Genomic DNA, 26,252 nt, shown 5'->3' on the forward strand with positions numbered 1-26,252 from the left:
TTGAGTTGTCACGTACTTTTTAACAGTTCTACATCTGACTAAGGCATCCCTTCCGAGCGCCATTGCATAAGTTACCATGTACTCATAGAATGAAGAGGAGATTAATTTCAACATTGCAGCAGCTCTTGAGAAACATGCCTGCAAAAGTCTTAGTTAGACGTGGGCGTCCGTAAAGATAAAACGAATACGATGCACACAGAGGGCTTGGGCCGATTGGTGTACCTTGGAAGACTCTAGTAAAGTTGGTCTTTGCCGAGACTCTGGAGTCTAATTAGAAACAACCTACAAGAATAACAGTTCTGGATCGAAATTAGATGGGTCTCCAGGAGCTTTTACTTTCTTTAATGTGTGACAACGATGCATTTAGCCTCGACGCATCCCGCATACGAGCCGCTTTTTCTTTCATCCGCAAGTTACTCGTACATTCTCCAAAAGAGCCCAATCACGAACAAGTCATTGGTATACGTCGGGTTCGCTTTTCTGAGTACCACTCATCGCCATGAATCTTACAGGTCTGATCCTAGCGGCGTCGGCAGCAGTTGCCCTCATGCTCCTACAATGGCTAGCCTTCATCAGAAAGACATCAGTCATACGGAACTCATGGAAACGTCTGCCCGGGATGCCGCGATCGTTCTTCCGCGGAAACCTGGACAACTTGGCCCCCCTGGTGGCCCCGGATCGACACCTAGGCAAGCTTCTCCCCTTTCATTCGGGCTGGTGGGCGACTGACTGACTTTGCAACTGATGCAGATTACGGCCTGTACACCATCTGGAAAACTCTCGACAGGCCCAAGTGGTTCCTTGTCGACCTGTGGCCTCGTCAACAACCTTTGATATGCATTGCCGACGCAAACATAGCCGAGCAGCTGACCAGAGCGACTCAAGACGCATTGGAGTCGACGCCGAAGATGGCAACACCAGAGAGCCTGAAAACCTTGATCGGGGCTACTTCAGTTTCCACGGCTCAGGTGAGCATGGTAACCTGTCCAACCATGCATAATTAAGCTCCTTTTTCTTCTTTCTTTTTTTACTTTGTTTTGTCTTTCCTGACGGAACTGTCCAGGGTTGGGAATGGCGACATGTACGCCAGCGACTTAATCCACGTCAGTCCCCTTTGACTTGTACGACGTTGCCGAATCTGGCTCTCTTCCGAAATGCTAATGTGCATTTTGTCGGCCCCCTTTAGTTTTCCGACCCAAAGTCGTTTACGCAACACTACCCCTAGTGATTAATCATACAAACACCTTTGTCGCCAGGCTGCTCGAAACAGCCAGGACCGGGGTGGATGTGCCTCTCGGGGATTATCTTGCTGACCTGGCGACTGATGTGATTGGCAGTTGTGTTGTCGGTTACAACATGGGCTCCCAGAAGTCGGCAGAAGGTGAGAGGGAGAAAGGGCCAGACGGACTGCTGACCATCTTGCGTGATAGTGTGGCTCTTCAACCGCATTTCTTTGGGTCTGGCTTACTGGCGGGTATTCGGCGTCTGTCTGCGAGACGCAAGTTGAAAGACTACCAGAGGTGCGTACGATACTTACCCCCTAGATTCCGATGGTCTCTCATCAGACCTCCCATCATTCTTTACTCTTGAGACATGTTACTGGAAATACAGATGCTCATCCTCTCTGAATCAGAACCCTAGATGCCAGGATTGGTTCCATTATCCAGCACGACACCAAGACCGGCTTCGCCGCGAAATATATCGGATCAGATACTTGGACCCCGTCTCTGTTTCAACAGTCCATCGACCAGTTCAAGACGCTCATCTTGGCCGGCCAGGACACGACGGCGTGTGCGCTCCAGTGGTGCTTCTTCTACCTCTGGAAGCACCCGGCAGTCCTGAGTGAGCTTCGTAGCGAACACGACAGTGTTCTCGGGACGGACCTAGCCGGCGTTTCGTCCCGGCTCCGTGACGGGCCGCAACTGCTGCAGAAGCTTCCATACACCACTGCCGTGATCAAGGAGACGCTGCGACTCAGAGGTATCTCCGGAACGACGCGCGAGCCCGCTAAAGACTTCTGCATTGATGTCGACGGCGAGCAAGTGCAGCTTGAAGCAGGGGCGATATGCTACGTCAACAACTTCCTTCTCATGAAGAATCCCGAGGTAAGTTCAACTTCTTGGGGGGAATCTGAAAATTCTGAATCGCCAAACAAGGAATGGCTGGCTGACACCAAGGGCTGATAGTACTGGGGGCCTGATGCCGAGGACTTTCGGCCTGGCCGCTTTCTTGAGTCCGAAGCGGACTTGATTAGTGACGAGGCCGGGGATGGTGAGCTACACCCGCACCCAAAACAACGGATGCGGCATATTGCTTACCGCCCCTTTGAGCGCGGGCCCCGTAACTGCATTGGTCAAGAGCTCAGCATGTTGGAAATGCGCGTTGTGCTGGCGCTCACAGTCCGTCGCTTCAACTTCATCAAGCAGGGCCTCGACGGGGTGCAGGACGAAGAGGTGTACGACATTAGTCGTGTCGTACACTCCCCAGTTGACCGCATGAAGATGCGCTTCCAGGAAAGGTTTGGCGATTCTAGTAAAAGTTAAGTCTAAAAAGGTTTTTGCAACAGGGCCTCGCAGGAGGACCGGACGATCACCATGGAGAAGAGGGCGGATTGTGCGGCGTCCGCTCGAGTTGAAAAGCGGACCCGGCTCCCGAGGACCCCGTTCCCTGCGGAAGACCGCTTTCCGAGGACTCGCGAACGGAGAGGCGCCGAAAGTATGTTGCTGTGTTGCAGATCCACGATGCCAATGTCGTAGCAGAATAAAAAAGTCGACTACATCACACTTCTAGGTTAAGACTTGTGACAGGGCTTGAAGCTTCCAGTCTTCCGATCACCCTCGGATACTGGTGAGTTCATGCGGTAACATGGCTGGCTATATGGCTGCAACTAGGTTGTAGAGGAGGTTTGACTGGCCCATTCGTGCATCTCAGGGGTATGCCACCCGCTCATCGGCATGCCAACAGCAACGTCATCGTATACTTTACCAACTCCGGCGGCGGAAAAGACTTTGATTCAGCGTCTCGCAATTTGAAGCTAAAGCGGAAACTTCAAGAGCTTAGACTTTCCTGCTTGTATACTGTGATTGTTAGCCTAAAAAAAACCAAAAGAAAGTTCCCCCCTCCCTGCCAGGTTGAACAAAGATGTGTAGTCACGTTAGTTTCCGCAGCAGTACATCAGGTTACTTGCTCACGTACAACGTACTCAGGCTTTACTACAGCTAGTCAACGTTTTGACAAGGGCTAGGCTACTCAGTCTACCCATGCGTAGTATCAGGCCTGGAGGTAAAACTTACCGTATACCATAGTAACTCCTCCGCTACAGATTCACTTGACCGGTTGTGTACAGGCGAACAAATCATAATGCTAATCGAAACTGCTCGTGGAAAGTTGTTTCCGGGGAGATAAATACATCGTGGGTGCTGGCAACTGACTTGCGGAGATAATGTCCTGCGACCCCCCCCCGCTGATGACAACACACCCTGAACCGATTCTTCATTCCTGAACTGGGTTCGTCATCAGCATGTCGAAAACGGTGTTGATCCGACCCCGAGGACCTGTTCTGTCGGCGGCGAGCTTGGACACCGGCCCCGAGGATGTGGACTTCTGGTCGAGTTACCTCGTTCCCCGGTTCCATGCCTATCTCTCAGAAGCCGGTTCTTACACGCCCGAACAGCAGGCGGCCCATCTCTCCTGTGTCCGCGCGGCAGCGGTGGCACTGGGTCCCAAACACCCTCACCCACATGTCAAGTCGGCCTTGACCAAGAACGGGTCTCCGATTGAACTATCCTTCAATCTTTCAGAGGATCGACTACCGACAGCCCGCTTCTACATTGAGCCCCTCGGCCCCGAGACGGGGACAGAAAACGATCCGTTTGGAGAGTCATGGGCTGCTCGGGGCTTCTCGTGTCTGGCTTCTCAGATGACATCGATGGATACCAGCTGGTATGAGCACCTCGGTCAGGCCTTCCGCCTCAAAGGCCAAGTGGAAGTCGACACAGCCAACTCCCAAAGCCGTCCAGGCATGTGGCTTCCCAAGGTGTTTCTTGGTGTCGACTTCAAAGGTGCAGATAGGATGTTGAAGTGCGGCTTCTGCCCTCTCCTCAAGCTCTCGGCCATGGGAGCCAAGTGGGATCGTCTCGCCGACCACAACAAATTCGTCCTCGATGTAGTGCGCGGATTGCCCGGCTGCGGAGCTAACATGAGTGCGGCGTTGGGTATGCTGGAGCGCTATCTCGTCCAAGACCGAGAGCACAGTGCAGGCGCTCAAGGACAAGGTGACGGCGTTGATGATGGCCGCAAGGACGCGAGCAGCATGTGCCAAGCATGCGCCAAAGCGAACCGGCCGAAGCCCTTCTTCAACCTGGTTAGCGTTGACTGCGCCGACCCGAGCAACGGCAAGGGGCGGGTGAAGCTCTACACGCGAACCAGCTGCAACGCCTTCGCCTGCATCCGGGACGCCGTCACCCTGGGCGGCCGGCTGACGGACGAAGATACTCTGGAGGGTCTACGGCGGCTGCGGTCGGTCTGGCACCTCCTACTCAATGACCCCGTCTCCCAGCATGACGACGAGTACTCCCGCACCGTGGCCGTCGAGTCGCACCGCCAGGGCATCGATATCAACTGGGAGATCTCGGACCAGCTACCAGCGCCGCAGGCCAAGGTCTACGTGCCAGTCTCCATGTTTCACGAGAACGACCTCGGAGCGAACCGCAACCTGTCCGAGGCGTTCAGAAAGCTCAACTGGCTCGAGTGGGCAGAGGGCCGCTACGAAAAGATGCTAGGCCGGGTATTGTATGCACTCCATCCTTTCCTTCCCACTCCCCTCCCCGCTGATCCGCATGATGGACGCATCCTGACTAACACGTCATTCACAGTCCAGAGGCAGACTTCGCAACGTCTCACGTCAACACCTGGATCTCCTATTGCTACTATAAGGGGCGCGGCTCATACATGACCATGTATCACAGTCCACCATGGTGAAGGCTCCTGTGGATGGATGGTTTTTCGTTCTTTACTGTGGAGGCATCAGGTGTGGTGGACATTCTCTTGGTGCAACTGAAACTATCCCAGTTCTTGTGACGTGATGGACTGAGGTTTTGTTTACAATAGTAGTGTTATGGCAAGCAAATCAGGCACCTGTCGAGACATTTTCGACTCAAGATCACAAGGACCAATCATGCAGTTGACTACTGAAAGATGATACTGTCATACCCACCTACCCCCAATTGAAAGCCGAGAGAGCGCACCAGCTGGGGGTGAGATCATTTTTGTGTTACTTAACCGGACTTCAACTGCCATGCATCCTTCCAAGGGTTCATCCAGATTTACCCCATAGTGTGACTTTGTAAAACCCAGTAATGACTGATAGAGATAGAAAGGTTCGAAGTCCCGTAGTAGGCATTGTAAACACCACAGAGTACCATCAAATATAACCCAAATTTTCAAGTTTAGGAAGCAAACACTGTGTCTCTGCAGTCACATGATGGCAAGCCGTGTCGAAAAAGAAGGTAAGACAACTCACAACTCTTTCTCGACTCAGCACTGAGGTAGGCCGAAGATTTTTGACTCTTTAACCATGGCTCTGTAGGAAAGAGTAGGTGTTGAAGTAGTTCTCTGCAACTAATACAAGAGGACTCGTTGTAGGCAAGAGACGGTTAGACCTGACCAGCTACTCGGTGCCTCCCACATCATGTATGAAACCGTCAGGAGTCTCTGAGTAAGAAGCCTACAATTTATTACATCAATCATAGAAGCTCCCTGTTCGTCATCCCAGGTTGACACACAACTAAGAGGTGAGGCATAGAGGGAGAAACAAATTTACAGCTCGGAGCAGAATGAGGGAGCAGGCCAACGCCTAGGGTTCTTCCACAATGCCGATAAGACTGGCTTTCCAGAAAAGGGAATGAGCCGACCCCTAAACTGCTGCGAAGGGCTTGAAGATCTCACGAAGTTGTTGGCACCATGGGTTGTTCTGAAAAATGGAAAGACAATCTACATAGACCTTGATAGACACACAGTCTGGACTCTAGAGATGGGGCCAGAGCTGACCACTTTGACTGCTATAACAAGTTGCCAGGGTGGTGGTGCTAAACTACTGGCATCCTATCCGCGTTACAAATAGTAGTTGATATGTACAGAACTAATGCGAGTGTAGCAGCGGAGGGGATTGGGCAACAAGAGGGCACAGGGATCATTCTTCGAGTCTGCGCCTAGAGCTGTGCATGTACGTGTAGTCATTCTCATGGCTTATCAATTCTTGACGTTTACCACGTGCGAATCCCGAGGCACAGACCAAATGGCCTTCAGCCGCTGTCCGATCCAAGAACCAGCATCCAAGCAGCCAGCCACCTGGTTCTCCAAAACTTTACCACGCGGCGTGGCAGCCACTGACACCGACCCCCTCGCGCAACGGCGGCCGTCGACGCCTTCATCCCTTGATCAAGGTTGGTCTCATCTGTGAACGAGTGAGCCTCGATCGAAACCTGGAACACCTACTACAAACCTTGCCGACCCCGCCTCCCCGTGAGCCCTCTTTTGCACCCAGCCAATATGTGAGGCTCTTCTTCTTCTCTCTCTCTTTCTTTCTTTCCCCTCATTTCCCTCCCCTCCCCCCTCCGCACAAGCTTTTCGACGCCCTGACCAGTCTGGGAAAGAAAACTGTCAAAAATCGAAGTGATCGGTGCTGCACTTACACCGTTGTGGCCCGGCTGCCGCCTCCAAGCTCCAGCCGATGGAACCACGGAGAAACAGAGGAAGCTTCTTTGGGTGCCGTCACACACTGCCCTGCTAATGCTATTAAGACCATGCGTTTTAAACCATCTACCGCACGAATCGTCTCTTTCTTTTCCCTCCCCCCCCTCTCCCTCCACGAGCTCAGATTACTGTCGTATGCACGTCCTATCGTGGCCAGTTGAGCCGCTTACCATCGAACTCAACCCAGCGGAGACAATCAGTCAACTAGCTGCAAGTTGAATCCAGCTCGCCCTTGAACGGGATCGAAAGCTGAAGCCTCCCAAAACCCCCCGAAGAGCAAGAAACGACAAAAGATTAAAAGGAAGAAGCAAGGGAGAAAAGAAAACCAAAAAGAAGTAGGGTGGAAAATGCACTTCACGACGCCAAGCCTCCTCGCAATCCTCCTCTCAACGGGATCCTCCCTCCCGACCCCCAAAGACGCCAAGTTCTTCACCCCTAACGCCTTGGACCCGTCCGTTACCGACCTGGGCCAGCACACGGGCCGCATCGGCGTCGACCGCGTCGACCTCAACAGCCTGCGCGTCGACCCCGTCCGCGTGCTCGGCCGGGTCGCCGAGTCCTCGACGCAGACGGCCCCCTTCCTCACGCGACGCGGCGACGTGCTCCTCGAACCCGAGGACGGCCGCATCGGCGGCAGCCACTCACCGATCCGAGTCGACCGCGTCGAGGCCGACGTGGATGTCCACAGACCGTCGCCGCAAGTCGTCGCGTCGGGGTTGCGGGGGCAGTCTGAACCGGGGGGAGAAGAGGCGGGGGAGCCGGCGGAGCCGAGAGTGTCCGGGGAGCATGCGGAAAAGAAGGAGGACACCGCGGGGTCGGAGCCGGGGTCGGGGCCGAACCCGGACTACCTGCCCAAGTTTAGGGCCGACTACGACGCTGGTGAATGGGTTGACCACTATTGAAGGAGGCGGGGGATTCGTGTGCCGCCTGTCGCAGAGGGCGATTGTTTGATTTACTTGGAACGATTGGGGACGAAACTGCCGTTTCTCATATCGCAGGTGCGCCACGGGATCGATCAAGTGGGAAGAAAGGCGTCTCCGGAGTTTTGTTTTTGGCTGGACGGACTTGGCTTTCTTTGGTGGGGAGGGGGTTGGATATTCGTCGTGATGGCCAGTGGTATCTCTGGCTGGGCGCATTCTGATCTGATGAATGATTGGGAACTTGCAAGCGTGTGACAACACGTCGGATGAGGCGTTTTGTTGAAGACGTTTTAAACGGGATGAGAGGGTGTGAAACAATCACTCGTTGATCAGCCTAGGATGAGATACCAAAAAGCATGAATTCAAACCATCCACGTGAGGCTTCACTGCTATGTCAACACACTCACTCTGTCACTCACTGACGGACGGTCACTCACTACCTGCTAACCCTCATCACTGTGAGTGAGTTGGCGATAGAACCAAGTTTGTTTCATAAACATCATGAATTAAGTACACCTGCGCCACCCAAAGCTATACAGGTGAGTTGACAGAACAAGAAATCCATAATTCATACAGACAGAAAATATGCCTGTTCCAAGCGCGGGTCGGACATTAGATGAGGTATGGGTATGCATCCGACGCCAATGATGTGCAACCAAGAACAAGCAACAAGCCTCCGCCACCCCCCCCCCCCCCCCTTCCGACCGTACTGTAGTACCCATCAAGCCTTGACCCAAAACCAGCCTTCATATCCACATCAATATCTCACAATGCCTTCTTCCGCCGCGAAGCACCGAGTTTCCTTGGCCAAGCTTAGGGACGAGCAAATCCTTGTTTAGCCTGCAAAACAATGTTAGTTCATGTCTCGCTACAAGCGATACGGGGATCGAGCCAGAAAGCCGACCTACCTTCATTTGTTCGATCCTGGCTTTCAGCTGACTCGTCACCTCGGCAGCACGTTTCCAGCTCTCCACACCATTGTTACTCGAGTTGAAGCCGCTTCCTCCGCCTCCGCCTCCGCCAGACGGGTATGAAGGTGGCGGCATGTCGTCAACGGGAGTGGCAGCAGAGCTTCGGTAGCCTCTAGCAGGGCTACCGCGACCAGACGATGCACTGCCCGTATACCTAAGTTCGGGACTGAGTGCCTTCGACCGAGGGTAGTGATGGTCTCCGTTCTCCTTCTCTTCTGAGATGTTGCTGGCGTAACTAACGCGGTTGTGCCGGGCAGAAGATGAGCCGTATGAGGCGTCACGGTAGATGCCAACGTCATCGTGTGTGGGAGAGGCGAGACCTATCACCGAGTTAGAAACCGAGCTCACAGAAAGATGAATCAAAAAAGAAAGAAACCCGCAAATGTCGAACTTACCAGGACTGACCATGCCTGACCTGGAGTTGAGGCCTTCGGCGTGGTTGAGCGCCCGCTTGAGGCGGTCGAGCTCACGTCGGAGGCGATCGTTGGTCTGTTCCGTGGCCTCTGCATCGCTTCTTGCGCGGACCAGCTGGGTCTCCTTAGCTTTTATGCTGAGAACATCACGAGTATGATCTTCGATGAGGCCTGCGTTCTGGTTCTTGAGCTCCTGGATCTCGGACATGTACTTGCTCCTCTCGTGCCGCATATCCTCCACCTGCCGCGTAAGTCGCTCGTTCGCTGCCCTCAACTCCTCGAGCTCGGCCCGTTCCATCGCTGTCAGTCCGTCAGATGGCGGTGGCGACGAAGGTGGCATCTGCACGGGGGCAGCGGCAGGCTTGGCGAGCGAGCGTCCGGCAAGGCCGCCGCGTCCAAGCCCTATGCGAGGCTGTGGTGGCGGAGGGGCGGGGTCGTCTTCGGGCATGATGGGAGCGGCGGCGGAACGACGCGGCGACCCGGTACCCGGCGCTCCGAGAGGACGCTTCGACTTGAGGCCAGCGAGGCCCGAAGGCTTCGGCATGCCCATCTTGGTACCGGCCGGCTTGGGACGGGAGGTGGCCTGCGGCGAAAGGGGCTCTGGTTCGACTGGCGGGGATGGGGCCGCTGCGGGCATGACCGGCCTCTTCATTGCCGGCTTCTTTCCTCCCACGAGCTTCTTCGGGGGAGGCGCCTTTGCTGCCGGAGGCGGCGCCTTGGGCTTTTCCTTGGCCTTGACTTCGGCCGTCTCGAAGAACTCCTTGATCTTGGTCTTGCGGATGTCGTCGAGGCCCTCCATGTGCGGGTTCATGGCACGCTCGCCGATGATCTTCATTACGGTACCCAGGATCTCGGCACCGCCCGAACGAAGACCCTCGCTGGATTCCGACAACAACTTCTTACCCGACTCGACAATCGTGGCGATCTCGGGTTTGCTGGGCACGTCTCGTGTCGTCCTCAGGCAGCGAATCAGGAACTTCATGGTGCCCTCCTTAACCTGGGGGTTCTTGTGAACGAGGTAGGTGTTGATGTCCTCAAGACAGTCAGTAAGACTCGTGGCGAGGAAGACTTGGTCCAGGGCAGCGCCCAGGGCATCCGACACAGAAGCCTTCTTCTCCTTGAGTCGGTCCATGATGGGTTGCATGACGGTCGTGCGGTGCTTCGCGTAGCTGGACCTCAGGCCCTTGGCCAAGACCTCGATACACTGCGCAGCCTGGGTGACGACGGCAACGTTGGCATCCTTCATGCATTTGGCGAGCCCCCTGTTGATCTCGTTGAAATCGCCGTCCTTGATTCTGGGTACGTTGATGGCCGCGTAGAGACCCTCGACGGCCTCCTTCCTCTCCTTCCACTTGGACGAGGCCAGGGCTTCGCTGAAGTTGGCGGGAATCTTGCCAAAGACGTCCTGGGGCTCTGCCAGGTCGAAGGCGTCCATCTCGGCGGGCTCCTCGCCGTAGTCTCCGTCGTCCTCCTCTTCTCCATCGGCTCCTGGCGGCGGGGCGCGGGCCATGGCGGCTTGTTGTGAGCGCAAGAAGCGCTCTTGCTTCGGGGCGGGTTCGGCCTTGATCTTCTCGAACTGGGCCTCGAGGTCGGTCTGTTGGGTGGGTTTCAGATCGCCCCAGAACATGGGCTTCATGGCCTCACGCAGCCATCTGTAGAACTCGACGGCGAGGCTTGTGGCGGCAGCACGAACGTTCTTGTCAGCATGGCCGAAGGCTTTGGGGAGGACTTTGAGGACGGGCTTGGGGTCGACCGTCTTGCATCCATAGTTGTGGTAAATGGTGGTCAGGGCGGTGATGGCGGCGGCGACAACCTTGGGTTGCTTGTTGGAGAGGACGGGAATGATTTCCTCGATGACGGGCGCAGCCACATCGAGCTCGACGAGCAGGAGAAGGGCCTCTAACGACGAGTCCTTGGCGGCGGCGCGCGTTGACGGCAGACCCTTTTCGCAAATGGGCCCTATCGTGACGCCGCGTGTCCTTGTGCAGTGTTCTTTGCCTCCGAACTTGAGAAAGGCGCAGTATGCGGCAAGACCATCTTGTTGCGCAGCGACATTGGAGTCGGCGACGGCGCCTTTCCAGATGCCGGAATCGGAGAGAAAGGGTCTGAAGGCATTGTCGTACTCGTCGGCGGTGGCAGAAAAGGCCTTGGCGGCATCTTCGTAGGCTTGCTTTCGAACTTTCCACACCTGAAGCGCGTCAGCATTAGCAAGAGGTGGTCACAAAAAAGGGGAGGCGGCGCAAGGCGAGGGAGAGGGGGGGGGGGGGGGGGGGGGGGGGGGGGGGCATCGCGGGGTTGTCGTCATACCTTGTGGACAAATCTGTCCTGGAGGGGGATGGAGCTAAAATCTTCTTCTTCGGCCATCGGAATGGAGGCTTGCTGTCGGGGCTGTGGAAGATTGGTAGTGGCCGGGAGGGCGCGAGGAGAAGGAAGAGGTCTCGGTTCGGGGGAGCAGTTGTCCTTGTCGAGGGTATCTGGCTTTCTGAAGCTAGCTACTCGTCTGATCAGCATGGAGAGGGAACGGGAGGGTTTGACGCGACGGCCCATATTGAGGTCGATATCAGGGGACAAGACAGTAGTGGGCCGAGGGGACGACAAGCATGCATGCATGCAGGCGGCGGGCAGCTGCAGCAGCAATGACTGGAAATGTCCGTGGTGATATGGGGGAAGGGCGCCGACATGACTTACATTATTAGGTAGCGTATGGGAGTCGGAGTGGTTGGCGAACAGATCAGACGGCGAGGTTGTCGCAGCAGCAGGAGTCGTGGTCGTCGAGTCAATGGAGAAGAGTGGTTGAGGCGGTAGCTCGTGTTCAGAGAGGTAGGAGGTGCGAGCGGGAGAGGTATATGCGCGGAGGCAGGGATGCTGAAGATGGCCGAGTTCACTCCTGGAGTTGTTGTAGGAGCAGGGCAGAAGCAAGGGGCTGTGACAGAGGGCTTCGAGAAAGACCAAGAGGTCGTGAGCGAACGAGAGCGCAAGAGAGAGACTAGAAGCGGCAGTAGTCTTCGTAGCGTATGTGGCGCGTGTTCGGTCGGCGCAGGTGAGGGATCAAGTTGGGCGTCGGTCCGAGGGTTGGGACGCTGGAATGTGTGGTGTTGGTGGTGTTGGTGGTGGTGGTGGTGGAGGTGTCGTGTTGTGTAGGTTGGTCGCTGTATGTGTATACAAGACGATGTTTCTTTTGTTTTGTCCGGGAGGACGAAGCACAGGGAATTTTGGTTGTCGGGACAAGGGCGAAAGGCGGGACGCAGCAGCAGCCGCCCAGTGTGGGTGGGAGTGGATGGTGGGTGTGTGTGTGGCCTGCAAAAGCATTGGGCAGCTGGCCTGGCCCGTTGTTCCTGACCCTGAAAGTGAAAGTGAACGGTGAACCTGACGTTTGTGCTTGTTTGTGGGGGGATGAGTGGGGGCGGTTGGGCATGATTGGGTCGCTGTTTTGCAAGGTAAACATTGGTCACGTGAGAGATTGGGTGGACTGCCAATGGACAAGAAGGGATAGCGGTGATGAGGGGCGGCCACGGCTGTTATGTCACCTGGTCTCAGCAGGTTGAGTCTGGGGGCTTCTTCTTCTTCTTTTTCTTCACCACAAAAAAGTCGAAATGAATGATGCATGCCAGTCAATGCTTTCTTTTCACCTTCAGAGGGGGAGGATTACACAGACTTGTTCATTTCATGCATTCTGTGGTTGTAAGCCACCGCGGATCCATGGATGTGGATCATGGATATCTTGTGGAAGAACGGATAAACCCTGTCTATTCTCACTTGTCTATTACAGCGCCAGGTCAGTCAACAGCTGGTAAACCACGGCTGAGACAGACTGCAGTGTGGATATCCAGCACGGCACAAAATCCTGTGGCTGTCACTAATACCTTGCGCATGTCTCTTCTCTCTTTGTGCATGTGTCCCTCTTTACTCTCTGCCTCCTCTCTTTTTTCCTGGAAACGGCGCATTGGGCTGCTCTTGCGCGCCGACGGCTGCAGCAGTGGGAGTGTTGTTCCATTGCCATAGAAACAAAACATGCATCTGCCAGGTAGTCAGTTAAGTGATGTCACTGCATTGAACTTGGGAGGGAAAAAGAAGGGATGGCGTCTCAAACCGGATGGCACCAGCTGGCATAGCCTCAGATCTCTCTCCAGCAGCTGCACTAGCCACATGCTGTTTTGTGTCAACCACGTCCACCATGTCACCAGCCACAGCCTCTCCCACTGTGTTACTGGGTGGCTTACTTCCCTGTAGTAAGTAGTGCAGGGCAGGCCCAGGGGAACGGTTCTTCAGGGTGCCCCCTCCGCAGCCCGAAGCACATGAAACATTTCGCCTGTTGCTGATGCTGCTCTGTTCATGCTGCCACTGCTGCACTGCCGCTGTTGGTGCTGCTGAGGGCTGCTGCTACGGCTTGTTGCTCACACCGTGACCCCCTTTAGCCTCCAAACTGGACCCCGACCCCTTCGCCGCATCTCGTCTCGCCTTGTTGCTGTTAATGTTATCGCTCCCTACCTGATATACCTACTTAGATATCTGCAGGTTGCTACAACTTACACTGCAACCATTCCCAACACGGGATATCTGGCCAGAAACAGTCAACAAATCCACCAGTTCAACATCACAGGCCTGGACATAGACACAGACACAGACATGCTGCCCGACAGCTGGGAGCCCAACCCCTGAACACTGAGCACTGAACACGACACAACACACGACACGACACGACACACGACCCTGAAGCAGCAGCAGCAGCGACAACACCAACACCGACACCGCTTTTCCGCCGTCTCCACGAACATCTGGCCCCCCGCCTCCCCTTCGGTCTTGACCGACCCTTTTTGCATCGCTCCCGTCGCTGCGACAAAATATCCGACTGACAAGGCAAGGCTGCCAATTTCCAAATTAGCCCCCCCTCCCCTCCCTCGACCGAGAACTAGCACAAAAAATCCATCAGCCTCGCCCACGAGTTTCCACCTCAAGCTCTCCCTCCTCTCTCCTCTCTCGCCCGGTTTGCCTTGACTGCACTGCACGTGTCGCGCCCATCGCGGTTGCTGCGACCACCAATACGACGACCACCACCAACACCATTACCACCACCACCACTAACATCACTACTACTAACACCGCCGAAGCCCCGAGCGCCAAAAGCATCGAGGACACACGTCAACAAATCATTCACCGACTTACCTCTCCATTGTCGACTCGGCTTTGTGCGCCCTGCTGTGGCACCACCTACTGCACCTCACCCCTCTCGTCTTTCTTCACCGTCGCTTCTCATCCTTCTCCTGGTACTTTTTCCAGTCGCAAAGCCAGGATGAGCCAAATCCTGACCCCTCGCCAGGCTGAAGAGCTGTTGGTCTTCCCCCCCTCCCCGCCAGCTCTCCCCATATTGTGCGCCTCTTCTGACCCCGAGACTCCCTAGGCACAAGGCCATCATCGCGTATCTCTCCTCAAGCAACCTCCCCAATGCCGCCAATGCCCTCAGGGAAGAACTGCAGATCGGCGACTCCTTCGATGCTGCCACCTCAAAGAAGTACGAGGGCCTGCTGGAAAAGAAATGGACCAGTGTCGTGCGCCTACAGAAGAAGGTTCGTCCATCCATCGACCTATTCCTCCTCCTTCCTACATCCGTCTGGGCTCCCCTTGACTGACCTCGTTCTCCGCTACTAGATAATGGAACTCGAGTCTCGAACCGCTTCCTTGCAGTCAGAAATCGACAACGCGACACCCACCTCGCTCTCCCGACGAAACCAGGATCCTACCAGCTGGCTGCCTCGTTCTCCCGCCCGACACACCCTCGAATCCCACCGCGAATCCGTCACCAGCGTAGCCTTCCACCCCGTGTTTTCCTCCCTTGCCTCGGGCTCCGAGGACTACACGATCAAAATCTGGGACTGGGAACTCGGCGAGCTGGAGAGGACCATCAAGGGTCACACCAAGGCCGTGCTGGACGTTGACTTTGGCGGGCCACGCGGCGCCACCCTGCTCGCGTCCTGCTCGAGCGACTTGACCATCAAGCTATGGGACCCCTCGGACGAATACAAGAACATCCGCACGCTGCCCGGCCACGATCACAGCGTCAGCGCCGTCAGGTTCATCCCCTCGGGGGCCGCCGGCGCCACGGGCAACCTCCTCGTTTCGGCCAGTCGCGACAAGACACTGCGCATCTGGGACGTGTCGACAGGCTACTGCGTCAAGACGCTACGGGGACACGTCGACTGGGTGCGCGATGTCTGCCCATCCCCCGACGGCCGTTTTCTCCTGTCGGCCGGAAACGACCAGACGGCCCGCCTCTGGGACATCAGCGTCGCCAATCCCGAAGTGAAGCTTATGCTGGTTGGCCACGAGCACACTATCGAATGCTGCACGCTCGCACCGCCCACCTCTTACACCCATCTGGCGACACTGGCCGGCCTCAAGAAGCCGCCGCCGGCAACGAACACGGCCGAGTTTATGGCGACGGGCAGCCGCGACAAGGCCATCAGGCTATGGGACGCCCGAGGAAACTGTATCAAGACGCTCACGGGCCACGACAACTGGGTGCGTGCTCTGGTCTTCCACCCGGGCGGCAAGTATCTGCTCAGCGTGTCCGATGATAAGACATTACGATGCTGGGATCTGGCCCAGGAAGGCAAGTGCGTCAAGGTGGTCGACGACGTACACACCCACTTCGTTTCGTGTTTGCGCTGGGCGCCCGTCATTGTGCGGGAACCGGCAACGAACGGTGACGGCGCCAACGGCGCCAACGGGACACCGAGCAAGGCGGCGGCGAGGCCTCAGGACGTCCAGATCCGCTGTGTTATTGCAACAGGGAGCGTCGACATGAACGTGCGCATCTTTGCCAACTGAGCATTCTTGCGAAGGAACAGCAGCTGCAGACAACACTACAAGAGCCCGAGACGAGGCGACTCGCGTCGCGCGAGAGAGGCATAGGGGCTGAGAGGCCGAGGCCGCCGTCGGCCACGGCGAGAGAACAGGTGCAGGATCACGGCGTAACGATTCACACGAGAAGCAAATGCGAATGGGGCAAAACCGGAGGCAGGCGTCAAAAAAGGGGACCAAAGTACGGCGCACGATCTGACGATTACATGATGCCTTTTGCTGATGATATAGATTTTAGGGAGCTTGTACATACATCGAATAGATACCCGCAACGTGTCCTCGCTGGGCTTTCACCTTACACATCCACGCCGCTGTCTGACGTGCTCGTCTGCTATAGGGGCAGCATCTAGAGGCCTCTGGCCAACACCCAAGCTGAGAGTCTCACCTTTCCAAGTGGCGTGGGCTTGGTTCGGGTTGGACCGGTCGGGTTTGCAATGCCCCAATACAGACACAATCAAGGTGCTTTGAGAAAAGACTGCGACCACAGGACAAATAGTGCTGGCGTTGATGTGATCCAAGTACAACCAAGCCTGAATAGTACAAGGAAGCGACAGAAAACGACTTCACGTTCAATAATGGAACTGGTCCCAGCCGAAAATCGGTTTAGTACTATGTGCTCCGAATTACAGAAGAGAGAAAAGGGGGGGGGAGAAAGGGTATCCTATGCGCCTCGCGTAATACTAATGAGTAATGACCTGTACTAACGAACTTTCCCAAAGCCAGCCATCAATCTGGCAGCGTTCTATTATCCACCGCATCAGCCGAGTGGGTGTGTTGTTCATGAAACAGGCTGTCCGCACCGCTCTCCGCGTTCTTCATGTCGTCTTTTTTTCTTGACGCCTCTTCATCCGTTGTAGGCGTTGTGCCAATGGACTTCGGTCTTTCCACTGCGATGGTACGTCGCCAGAGGGATGCCGCACTGGTGGTCGTTAGCTTTTATATTCTCTACTCTCTCTTTCTCTCTCTCTCTCTCTCTCTCTCTCTCTCTCTCTCTCTCGCACACACACAAGAGGTTGCCCGGGGAAACATACCTTGGAACACTTGTGCCTCGCGTCCTTGAGCGAAGTGAAGAAGTAGGGGATGCACCCTAGGCAGCTGACGAAACAGACGATGGCGGCCAGAGCGTGGGTGAAGCCGCCGGACGAGTACTCGACGGCCGTGACGCCGCGGGCGTGGCACTCGGGACACTCAACTGGGGCCGGGTGCGGGCCGAGGGAGGGCAAGGGCGTGCCGTATGGCTGGAAGTTCTGGGGACCGCCGCCGTTGTGCATCGGGAAGCTCTGGGGCGCTGGGGGTTCGTAGGCGCCGTAGGTCCGCGGAGGGGGCGTGTTGGCGGGGCCACCGTACTTGGGCATCGCGGTGCCGGTCTGTTGGTGGTCGAGGGGTGCTTGGTGGTGGTGTTGTTGGTATTCAGGCGGCGGGCCGGAGGCGGACGACATGTAGTTGTCGTGGGCCGGAACCTCGACCGCGGGCTGCTGCTGTTGTTTTTGTTCTTGTGGCGGTCTGTCCATGGTGTGTGTGATGATGCGTCGGGAGGAACCTCTCGTGAAGGACCTCTTATCGTCGTTGGTTTTGCTTGTAGATTGTAGGGTTGGGTATAAAAGCTGAGAGGGAGGGTACGGATGGAGAGGGAGGGGGGAAGGTGGAGGTGGGAACGACAGGTGGTGAGAGGGACGACACGAGAGTTTGAGTGACTTATATTGAAAGTCTGATGGGTGGCACAGCCCTGCGGCTTCTCGGGCAACGGTGAACCAACCTTGTTGCCGTCTGCCTGTCACGTCACGCCTGAGGGACACTCGTCACTCGTACCCGGCGTAGTTGACATCAGATGAAGAGGTGGGTGTAAGTAAGTGCCCACGGTGTTGTCCAGATAAGTGTGGGTGTAAGTGGTACCTCGCTCGCTTTGTCGGCGTGTGCCTGCGGAGCGTCCGGTCCAGTACCGTACCGTAGCGAACACCCCATGTGCGTATGCCCAGCCGATGCAGGTACGTATAACACACACGTCCAAGGTGCAAAGGTCGGGGCCGGGGTCACCCGTGCAGGCAGTTCGCCTCTGGCGCCCGTGGCCCGGTTGGCGAGAGCGAGAGCGTCATGTCGCCCGGGGCATACTGTATTGGGGGCTCCTTGGGGGGGCTTCTGGGGCGATGATTGGGCCAAGTAGTGATGTGCAGTCGTGCCGGCCTGGGCACGGGACCGGGGGGTGGGGGTGCTCAGCCACAGCCCAGTGCGTTAGCCACCTTCGTCCCCACTCGCACTCGCCACACTTGGGACGATCGTGCAGTGGGGCCCAACTGTGGCTTGTGGACTGTGGCCAGTGGACTGTGGCTGGAGCGCTTTCTCTCATCGCGTAAATGTCAAGCCTGTTGTAGATGTCGACGAGATCTCTCTCTGTTCTTCCACAAGCCCCTCTGGGCCTTACGGATTCATATCGTTTTGCTCCATCTTTCTTTTTTCTAAGCGGTTGTTGTGAGGTAATCAATTATCTTCTTTGGCTGGAAACTGGCCACTAGAGGACCTCGGCGACTTGATTCAAGCCAAGCAGACTATCAACTTCTTGAAATAAGAAGTCAACTAAACACCAAAAAAGGAATGTCCATCTTGCACAGTGATACTAAAAGTGGTAGGTAACTAAAGTGAGTTGGATATCTTCGTGAGTACACACCGGCCAAGTCAACATGTGGATATGCTTCAAAACGCTTTTCGGGCACTAGGTACGTGAAAGAGATGAGAAACCGATCAAAAATGGCATTATCAGACGAACAAATACATTTCAAAGCCCTCTCCAGTCACTCTTCTCGCTCTTCCGCTCATTCAACTACGATAATCACTCAGAAAGTCGGCGCGATCCGGGCCGGCTCCTGGCTCGCCACCAGCTCCCTCAGCTTGAACGACCTCAGCGAGCTCGTCGACCGGTTCCGCGCATTGTGCGCCGTCGACCCGCCCGCCATCTGCGCTGACATCCGCGCCATCCGGCCCTTGTCGTCCAGCGACAGCGCGGGCGACGCGGGCGAAAACCCGGCCGCGCTCCGAGACTTGAGGTTCAGGCGGCTGACCATCGACCGAATCGCTGTGTTGGGGTCCAGCGGCGGCGGCGGCGGTGGCGTAGCGACGGGTGTAGGCGGGAAGTGGTGTGATGCACCGTGGTGGTAGTAGGTCGTCCCCTCACCATAGCCATGGTGGTGATATTGATGTTGATGTTGATGATGAGAGAGGGACGAGACGGACCGCGAACCATCAGAGCTCGCCGTGCCCCGCCGGTTGAGCGTCACGCGACCCATCGACTCCTCGGCCAACGACGGAGCGCGCGAGCGGGGGACGACGCTCTGGGTGTGCAGCGCGTTCGCGGACGACTGCCGGCCCCTCGTAGGCGACCGACTGGATCCGCGGCTCGACGGCGGCGTCGTAACGCCGTGGGCGTGGAACTGCGGCTGGTTCGCCGCCAGCATCTGCTCGTAGCTCATGTCGCGGGGCACCTTGCTCAGGCGCCGGATGGCGCGCATGTTCTTGTCGATGAAGGTCGACATGCGGTTCAGCGCGTTGCTGTTTTGGTGCGACTCGAACGCTGACGCGCCGTTGACGGGCGCCTCCGTCCTCACGCGGTGCCGCTCGTTGAGCTTCATGATGTGCTGCTGCTGCTGCTGCTGCTGCTGCTGATAGTGAATTTGCGTCGCTGCCGGACCGGACTCGGACCTTGATCCCGGCCTTCGCGGCGCGTTCCGGATCGTCTGCTGGATCTGCGAGAGAATGTTGTCGAACACGACCGTCTCCTGCTGCGCGGACTTATACGGCGGCGCGCCGCCGATGACGGTGCTCTGCGTCAAGACGAAGAACGACCCGTCCCGGACGCGGCGCCTCACGAGGTCCCAGCGCGTGCGGGCCGGGTTCCGCTCAATCTCGGGCCGGTAGACGGAGCACTGCGCGAGCCTCGAGTAGAACACCTCGAGACGCCTGGCCATGCGCTCCAGCGTCTGCATGAGGAACCGGCAGAGAGCCGTGACCCGCTGGGCGTCGGACACCGTCGCATCGAGGTCCGCGACGCTGGCGAAGGCGTCCATGCCGTGGCACGCCTCGTCGCGCATGTCCTCGAGGAGCTCCATGTCGAGCTGTACCGACCGCGTGGCGTAGTCCATGATGCCGCGCTCCATGAACCGCGCCGGCTCGCTGTCGCAGACGAACTGCCCGACGCGGGACACCTCCCGGGACGTCGCGACGGCGTCGGCCGACGTCTTGGCCCGGGCGATGATGCCGAGAATGTCCGGGAGCTTGACATCCGGACCACCGTCGCCGCCGTCGCCGTGTGCTGTGTTGGCCATGGCGAAGGAGAGCTTCAGCACGAGCTCCTGGAACTTGGGGCCGAAGAGGGCCGAGAAGCCGCCCTGCAGGAGCCGCGACTGGTACTGGTAGAAGATGCGCACGCCGAGCATGTTGATGAGGCTGCCCTGGAACCAGAGCTCGGGCGAGCCGAGGATGTCGTCCATCTCGAACTGCTGCGCCACGAGCGTCTCGACCGTCGTCCGCAGGTACGCCGCCCACACGTCGTAGAGGCCGCCGAGCTCCTCGCAGCCGCCGCCGTGGAACTCGGGCTTGGGCGTCAGGTGGCCGACAAAGTACTTGGTCAGCAGGCTGGCCACCTCCGGGTTGTTGGTGTGCGCGAGGTTGTCGAACGACCGCGTGCAGTCCACGCCGGCGTTGGACTTGAGGATCAGCGTGCCCCCCGGGTGCATCGGCGAGAAGTCCGTCACGTCGTAGACGCTGCCGTGGACGGCGATCCACATCCGCCCTCCGGGCCGGTGCCCCGTGTGGACGGCCAGCTGCGAGAGCGGGATGGTCGGGCGGTTGCAGGGCAGCGGCGTGGGCGTCATGAAGACGTCGAGCATGATGCGGCGCTCGGCGAAGGCCGTGTTGATGATGAGGTCCGTCGACTCCGCGGTCGCCGTGCGGTGGTTGTAGATGGCCTTGCGCAGCCCGCTCATGACCGAGTCGAAGACGGCCACCGAGCCGCAGATGTACAGGTGCCCGCCGAGGCCGCCCTGCTTCTTGGACATGACGAGGTCGCAGACGCCGGCGCCCTGCTCGGCGATGAGGGCGTCGATGTACCGCGGCTCCGTGCGGCGCTCGATGAGATCCCGGGCGACGGGGTCGAACGCGAGGCCGCGGTTGTCGCGGGAGAAGGCGAGGTGGACCTCCATGAAGCCGGCGTTGACGTACCGGCGCAGCTCGTCTTCGTAGCAGAACTTTTCGCGGCTCTGGACGCCGAGGAAGAGCGTGTTCTTCCCGACGGAGCGGCCGGCGCGGGCCTGCCAGAAGCTTCGGAAGGGCGCGATGCCGCTGCCGCCGGCGAAGAAAGCGCACGGCGCGGCTCCGTCCAGGGGTAGCTGAAAGGCGATGGGCCGCGAGATGCCGACTAGGAGCTCGTTGTCGTCGTCGTTGTCGTCGTCGTTGTCGGCCACGAAGTCTTCGGGGGAGCCGACGGGCGGGTTGAGGTAGCCGCTGCTCACGCCGTACCGCGAGATAACTGACGACGTTCCCGCAAAGGTGGCGCACAGGTTGTATTCGGCCCGGGAGACGGTGAGGTCGACGGTGCTCGGCAGCAGCTCGTCGGGGTGGTTGGAGATGGAGTACGTCCGCGGGATCTCGACGGGGATGAGGTCGCTGAGCCAGGGCACGTCGTGAGACAGGTCAAAGGCATGGTCCCAGATGTGCGTCGGCGTGTCCGTGACGGCGGCCTGGAGGAGATCCCCGAGCGAGCCGCGGACCGGCCACTCGTCTGTTGCCAGCACTTGCAGCACCGTGTTGGACGAGGCTCTCAGCATGGCGTGGACCTTGAGGACGAGCTCCTGCGTCAGCGGCGCCAGGTGGCCTCGGCGAAGAACGTCCTTGACTGTGAGCTTCCTAGTCCTGGTCAGCGGGTTCGGGACGCCGTGGTTAGAGACCGTCTCCAGATGCTCGGCGAAACGCGACCACTTGCGGTCAAGGAGGACGGGACCCTCAAGCATCGTGTCCAGGCCGAGGGCCGCGGCGACCTTGGCGCACTCCTCCCAGCTGTTCAGGGGCATGACGGCCAGCCTGTCGCCGGGCTGGAACGTGATGCCCGTGTTATGCAGGTCGAGCGTGACCATGGCGATGGACCGCTCTCGGTCCGCGTCGACAAAGGAGCGGGCGAGGATGCGCGACTTGTACCGGCACTCCTCAAAGGTACCGCGCATCTCGTGCGGTTCCACAGGGATATTGCCGCGGTACGGCTCCAGGCGCTCCTTCATGGCGTCCGAGAACTGCCGGTGGACCTCCTCCCACGGCCGGCCCGAGTCGTCCGTGGCCCCGGACGCGCCGTTCGTCTCGGTCCGGCCTGTCTTGGAGGCCACCTCGAGGATACCGAACACCTTGTACCGGTGCGTGCCCATGAAGCCGCGCTCGCCCGTGTAGGCCTCGACGATGCCGTCCAGCACGCCCATGAGCCGCGGGTCGCCGGACTGCCGGACGTACTCCGGGATGCGGTAGTGGTACTCGACGGCGGCGATGAAGGCCCGCAGGTTCGACGGCAGCCACGCGCGCAGGTGGAGGCCCTCGTTGCCGAGGAACGAGTCGTACTTCTTCCGGCCGAGAAAGGCGTCCAGCAGGAGGTACGGCGGGAACTGGAGGCCGGAGGCGGCCGGGCACCTCTTGGACAGCGGCGCGGAGAACTTGCCCCACCGCACCCACTCGGCGGCCGAGACGTAGTTGTCGCCCGAGCTGGGGTTGGTCGAGATGGAGTGGAAGGCGTTGGGCATGCGTTCGATGATCTCCTTGAGCCGGATCATCTCGCGCAGCAGGCCCTCGCTGTCGCGGTTCATGACGTGTTCCTGGCACGCGGCGATGGCGTCGGGGCCGTGCTGGAAGGAGGCTGTTGACGGGTCAGCTTACACATGTGCATGTTTTAGTGAGAGGAAGAGAAAGATGAAGACAGGGATAGAGAATGAGAGAGCGTGTGTGTGTGTGTGTCTGTGTGTAAGTGAGACAGAGAAAGGGTGAGTGAGTATCTCAGTGAGTGATAGAGTGAGTACAAGCGTGAGTGAGAGCGAGAGTGAGAGTGAGAGCAAGAGTGAGAGGATAAGACTGAATGGATGAGATTGACAAGAGACAACACTTGAAGAGAAGACTCAACAAACCTGCCGTGTCGGCGCACCCCTTCAAAAAGGCAATCTCGGTGCGCTCGCCGAACATGGGCCACCGCAGATCCGTGTTGTCGAACCGGCCGACGTACGGATGGACCGACGTCGGATCCCGCACCTTGATGTTGTACGAGGCCTGGTCGAAGAAGGTCAGGTGAGGGATGGCCCGTCCCATGCGCCGCGAGACCTGCCAGTACGGCAGCCCGATGCTCCGCGGGATCCCGACCAGCTCCGGCCCGAGGTCGTCGCTCATCCCGACCCGCGGTCTCGCGGACGCCGAGCTGGTGCTGACGCCGTCGTAGCCGTCGTTCTTCTCCTCGTAGCGGTAGATGGAGCACAGCATGCCCAGCGCCACGACGGCCGCCCAGAGCGCCCGGTCCGGCACGTTCTCCTCGGTGCCCTCGACGAGCGGCAGGGCGGCGACGGACTCACGCACGCGGCCCCGCGAGACGCAGCCGGGCATCCGCTCGCAGAGGTCGGACCACACGCGGCCGGGACAGCTGGCGAGGGCCCCGGCGGCCTCGTTCGAGTCGGGCGGGCAGAAGCCGTACTCGGCGCTGAGGTACCCGTCCTTCCATCCGCTCTGCGGCCCGATGCCCTCGGCCCGGAGGATCACCTGTCGCGCTGGGGCGCCCAGGGCGACGGCCAACAGGTCTCGGTCGTCGGCGACGAGGGTGTCGACGTTCTTGACTTGGGCGATGTGGTCCGCCGACGGGATGTTTGAGTATACAATCTCGTTGATGGCCTTCCGTTCTCTACGCTCGCGTGTAAGCAGCAGGATGGGGATGGACATGGAGGGAAGAGATCATACCTAGCACGTAGCCACTCGTCCACGTCCACTCCTCTCGGAATCTGATGTGGTCAGCCATGGCATATGATGATCGAGAGTGGGAAAATCTAATTCTCTCACATCAAAAGCGGCGTGAATGTCGCCCTGCTGGGTGTAGCCCGAGAAAGAACAGCCTCTTGGTCCAACCCGTCTGTTGTTGGCCGGTTGTCTGCCCGCGGGACATGTTCCACCGCCCATAGACCCAGACACGGGACACCCTCGTTCAGACATGACTTTATTAGAAGTAGATTACAACGGGGACCTGCCCTCTGGAAGACGGAACCAGATTAGAAAGCAAAGCCACCTGGGCGAAGGGGAAAGAAGGGAATTGCCGTCAAGGCAGACAAAAATAAACGAGAAAGAGAGACAGACGGCGAACTCGGAATGGGATGTCCGCCCTAAAAGACCACAAGAACATCATCATCCAGAGTCATTAAGGGACGCCAGAAAGGAGAGAGGCGTTTGATATGTAGAGCTCCCACTCTCTTCCCGATCAGACGTTCCCACGACATGTTGTCGACCAGGCCGGGGGGGAGGGGGGATGTGATGTCAGGCTGAAGGTAGCGCCAACTTGGCAGTACAAGCCCAAACAGGACCCATGTCCTCCACGGATGAGACTCGAGAGAGACCCCCCGGCGCAAGCCTCACGCTAGCAAATAACCGTATTTCGAGACAGTGGCCAGGAGCCTACGTCGGCCGGGGATGTTGAAGCGGCCAGCCGGCCGGTATCAGCAGAGCCCGAGAAAACACGTATAGCCGCGAGACAAGGGTCAGAGGTATGGCCAAATGCCGTGCGATCTGAGGACTCAGGCGGCGGCGCCACAGGAGGAGGACGGCGGGGACGTCGGAGGGGCTCGTGGCAAGACGCCAATGAGGCTATTCGGGGGCTAGTCCCGAACCCCGGACGGCCCCTGTTTCGGGACGCGATGAGACGATGCCAAGTGCCGCACAACGTCGTATGGGAGAGAGAGCCCGTGCCGGTGGAACTGCAGAAGGGTGGTCTGAACTACAGATGGCAGGTCCGTGGCGCCCATGGGACGTGATGGTTGGGATATCGTCGATGCGGGTGGCGGTGATGCCTTACAGAGACATTCCCCCAAACCTCGAAACGCGTCAAGGACTTCCTTCTTCTTCTTCGCATCGAAACGGTGAGGCGGCGGCACTGGGGCGACGGACGGCCGTCTGCATGCTTTGCAGCGTCTCTTGTTATCGTGTAAGAAAAAAAGAAGAAGAAAAACGAGTCCTATTCGGTCTGGGTCCTGTGATCGTCTGGTACGGGAACATGCGCAGAGCACATCATCACGTCGGATCATAGGTTGTTTGATCGCCGATTTTCGGGCAGTGTGGGCGGTCGGCAGTGGAAAACATGCAGCTCGGGCCCAGTAATTGTCTGTCGAGGTGAGGTGTAGTAAGTAGTAGCTACGACAGCTTCGTTTCTTTTGTCTGGACTCTGCGTCTCCAAAGGTGGATGGACCTTTCAAGTTCGTCTCCCAGGGCCGCAGGATGTGCTCCTCGATCCAGACCCCATGACAACCTCGACGTCTTAGACCGCGGATCCCAACGGGGCCACAGAATACAACGCAGCATCATGTCTCCGCGCGGTAAGAAGTGATGTGTACTAGATGGGCTGGGCATCAGATGTTGAGGACGATTCAAATAGGTGCGATGCCTGTCAAACGTCGCTGTCATTCAAACTCCTAGGCGCCTGTCCGGGTCTCATACTGGGGCTCACTTCCGAAAGAACGTCTCTCAGAGGCTAAAGACGCCACCCCAGGTTTTCACGGGTATCGTTTGTTTCAAATAGGTGACGTGGGCTCGACAGGAGTTCATTAGGGTGAAAGACAACAGTGGGAACATGCATGTAGACAGGGGTGAAGTGAAGGGTTTGCGGCTCCCACTTCCCGAACCTTTTTTGCTTTTGGCTCTTTGACTCTTCCACTCCTCTGTTCACTTCCGAGGGGAGATGTAAAAGTGCTCGTTACATAATCAATGTTGGACAAGCTACAAGATGGCAGTGTTTCGAGACAGAGGAATGAATCCCTCGTTTATTCCCGTCATCAAGGGGCTCGAGTCTCACACTTGGAGTTGCACCGTCATTCAAGGGGACCGGCTCTGCCATATTGGCCACCATTGAGGTCTCGTGGAGTATGCATGCGTAGACGGGTTAAAAGCCATCGAGTTGTCACTGACAGGAAACGAGAAGAGGCGTTGTCACTCAAGTGTAGGGCTGCCCCCTCTCGAACAACCGCAGCAGCACCTCCGACACCTTGTCTTAAAGACGTTGCCCAATCATCGCCCTTCCGCCTCTCCCTCATCTTCCTCCTTTCAAAGCCGTGTGCGCCCCCTTTCCGTCCATCATG

General features: G+C 57.8%; 8 protein-coding genes across 8 annotated transcripts; 5 read left to right on the plus strand and 3 right to left on the minus strand.

Moving 5' to 3' along the window:
- Positions 1–499: 499 nt before the first annotated feature.
- Positions 500–2,543, plus strand: CH63R_12342 (AflN protein; the record flags this gene model as incomplete). Its single annotated transcript, XM_018307316.1, has 6 exons — positions 500–689; positions 751–968; positions 1,064–1,103; positions 1,187–1,520; positions 1,634–2,105; positions 2,187–2,543. 6 exons carry the CDS (start codon positions 500–502, stop codon positions 2,541–2,543), a joined length of 1,611 nt encoding a protein of 536 aa, XP_018151733.1.
- A 977-nt stretch (positions 2,544–3,520) lies between these two features.
- CH63R_12343 (TdiB protein) lies at positions 3,521–4,980 on the plus strand (the record flags this gene model as incomplete). Its single annotated transcript, XM_018307317.1, has 2 exons — positions 3,521–4,791; positions 4,875–4,980. The coding sequence occupies 2 exons, from the start codon at positions 3,521–3,523 to the stop codon at positions 4,978–4,980; spliced, it is 1,377 nt and encodes a 458-aa protein (XP_018151734.1).
- Positions 4,981–7,100: 2,120 nt separating this feature from the next.
- On the plus strand, positions 7,101–7,655 carry CH63R_12344 (uncharacterized protein; the record flags this gene model as incomplete). Its single annotated transcript, XM_018307318.1, has 1 exon — positions 7,101–7,655. One exon carries the CDS (start codon positions 7,101–7,103, stop codon positions 7,653–7,655), a length of 555 nt encoding a protein of 184 aa, XP_018151735.1.
- An 831-nt stretch (positions 7,656–8,486) lies between these two features.
- On the minus strand, positions 8,487–11,421 carry CH63R_12345 (Spindle pole body component alp14; the record flags this gene model as incomplete). The annotated part of the gene is made up of 4 exons (XM_018307319.1): positions 8,487–8,513; positions 8,582–8,964; positions 9,040–11,245; positions 11,365–11,421. 4 exons carry the CDS (start codon positions 11,419–11,421, stop codon positions 8,487–8,489), a joined length of 2,673 nt encoding a protein of 890 aa, XP_018151736.1.
- A 2,926-nt stretch (positions 11,422–14,347) lies between these two features.
- Positions 14,348–15,882, plus strand: CH63R_12346 (Nuclear distribution protein PAC1; the record flags this gene model as incomplete). The annotated part of the gene is made up of 3 exons (XM_018307320.1): positions 14,348–14,385; positions 14,456–14,621; positions 14,704–15,882. 3 exons carry the CDS (start codon positions 14,348–14,350, stop codon positions 15,880–15,882), a joined length of 1,383 nt encoding a protein of 460 aa, XP_018151737.1.
- A 166-nt stretch (positions 15,883–16,048) lies between these two features.
- CH63R_12347 (uncharacterized protein) lies at positions 16,049–16,383 on the plus strand (the record flags this gene model as incomplete). The annotated part of the gene is made up of 2 exons (XM_018307321.1): positions 16,049–16,096; positions 16,147–16,383. 2 exons carry the CDS (start codon positions 16,049–16,051, stop codon positions 16,381–16,383), a joined length of 285 nt encoding a protein of 94 aa, XP_018151738.1.
- A 376-nt stretch (positions 16,384–16,759) lies between these two features.
- Positions 16,760–17,426, minus strand: CH63R_12348 (LITAF-like zinc finger protein; the record flags this gene model as incomplete). Its single annotated transcript, XM_018307322.1, has 2 exons — positions 16,760–16,834; positions 16,947–17,426. 2 exons carry the CDS (start codon positions 17,424–17,426, stop codon positions 16,760–16,762), a joined length of 555 nt encoding a protein of 184 aa, XP_018151739.1.
- A 1,317-nt stretch (positions 17,427–18,743) lies between these two features.
- CH63R_12349 (Sulfite reductase flavoprotein alpha-component) lies at positions 18,744–23,856 on the minus strand (the record flags this gene model as incomplete). The annotated part of the gene is made up of 2 exons (XM_018307323.1): positions 18,744–22,795; positions 23,061–23,856. The coding sequence occupies 2 exons, from the start codon at positions 23,854–23,856 to the stop codon at positions 18,744–18,746; spliced, it is 4,848 nt and encodes a 1,615-aa protein (XP_018151740.1).
- Between the last annotated feature and the right edge of the window lie 2,396 nt (positions 23,857–26,252).

This window comes from Colletotrichum higginsianum, chromosome 9 (assembly GCF_001672515.1).
Source record: "Colletotrichum higginsianum IMI 349063 chromosome 9, whole genome shotgun sequence".
NCBI lineage: Eukaryota > Fungi > Ascomycota > Sordariomycetes > Glomerellales > Glomerellaceae > Colletotrichum > Colletotrichum higginsianum.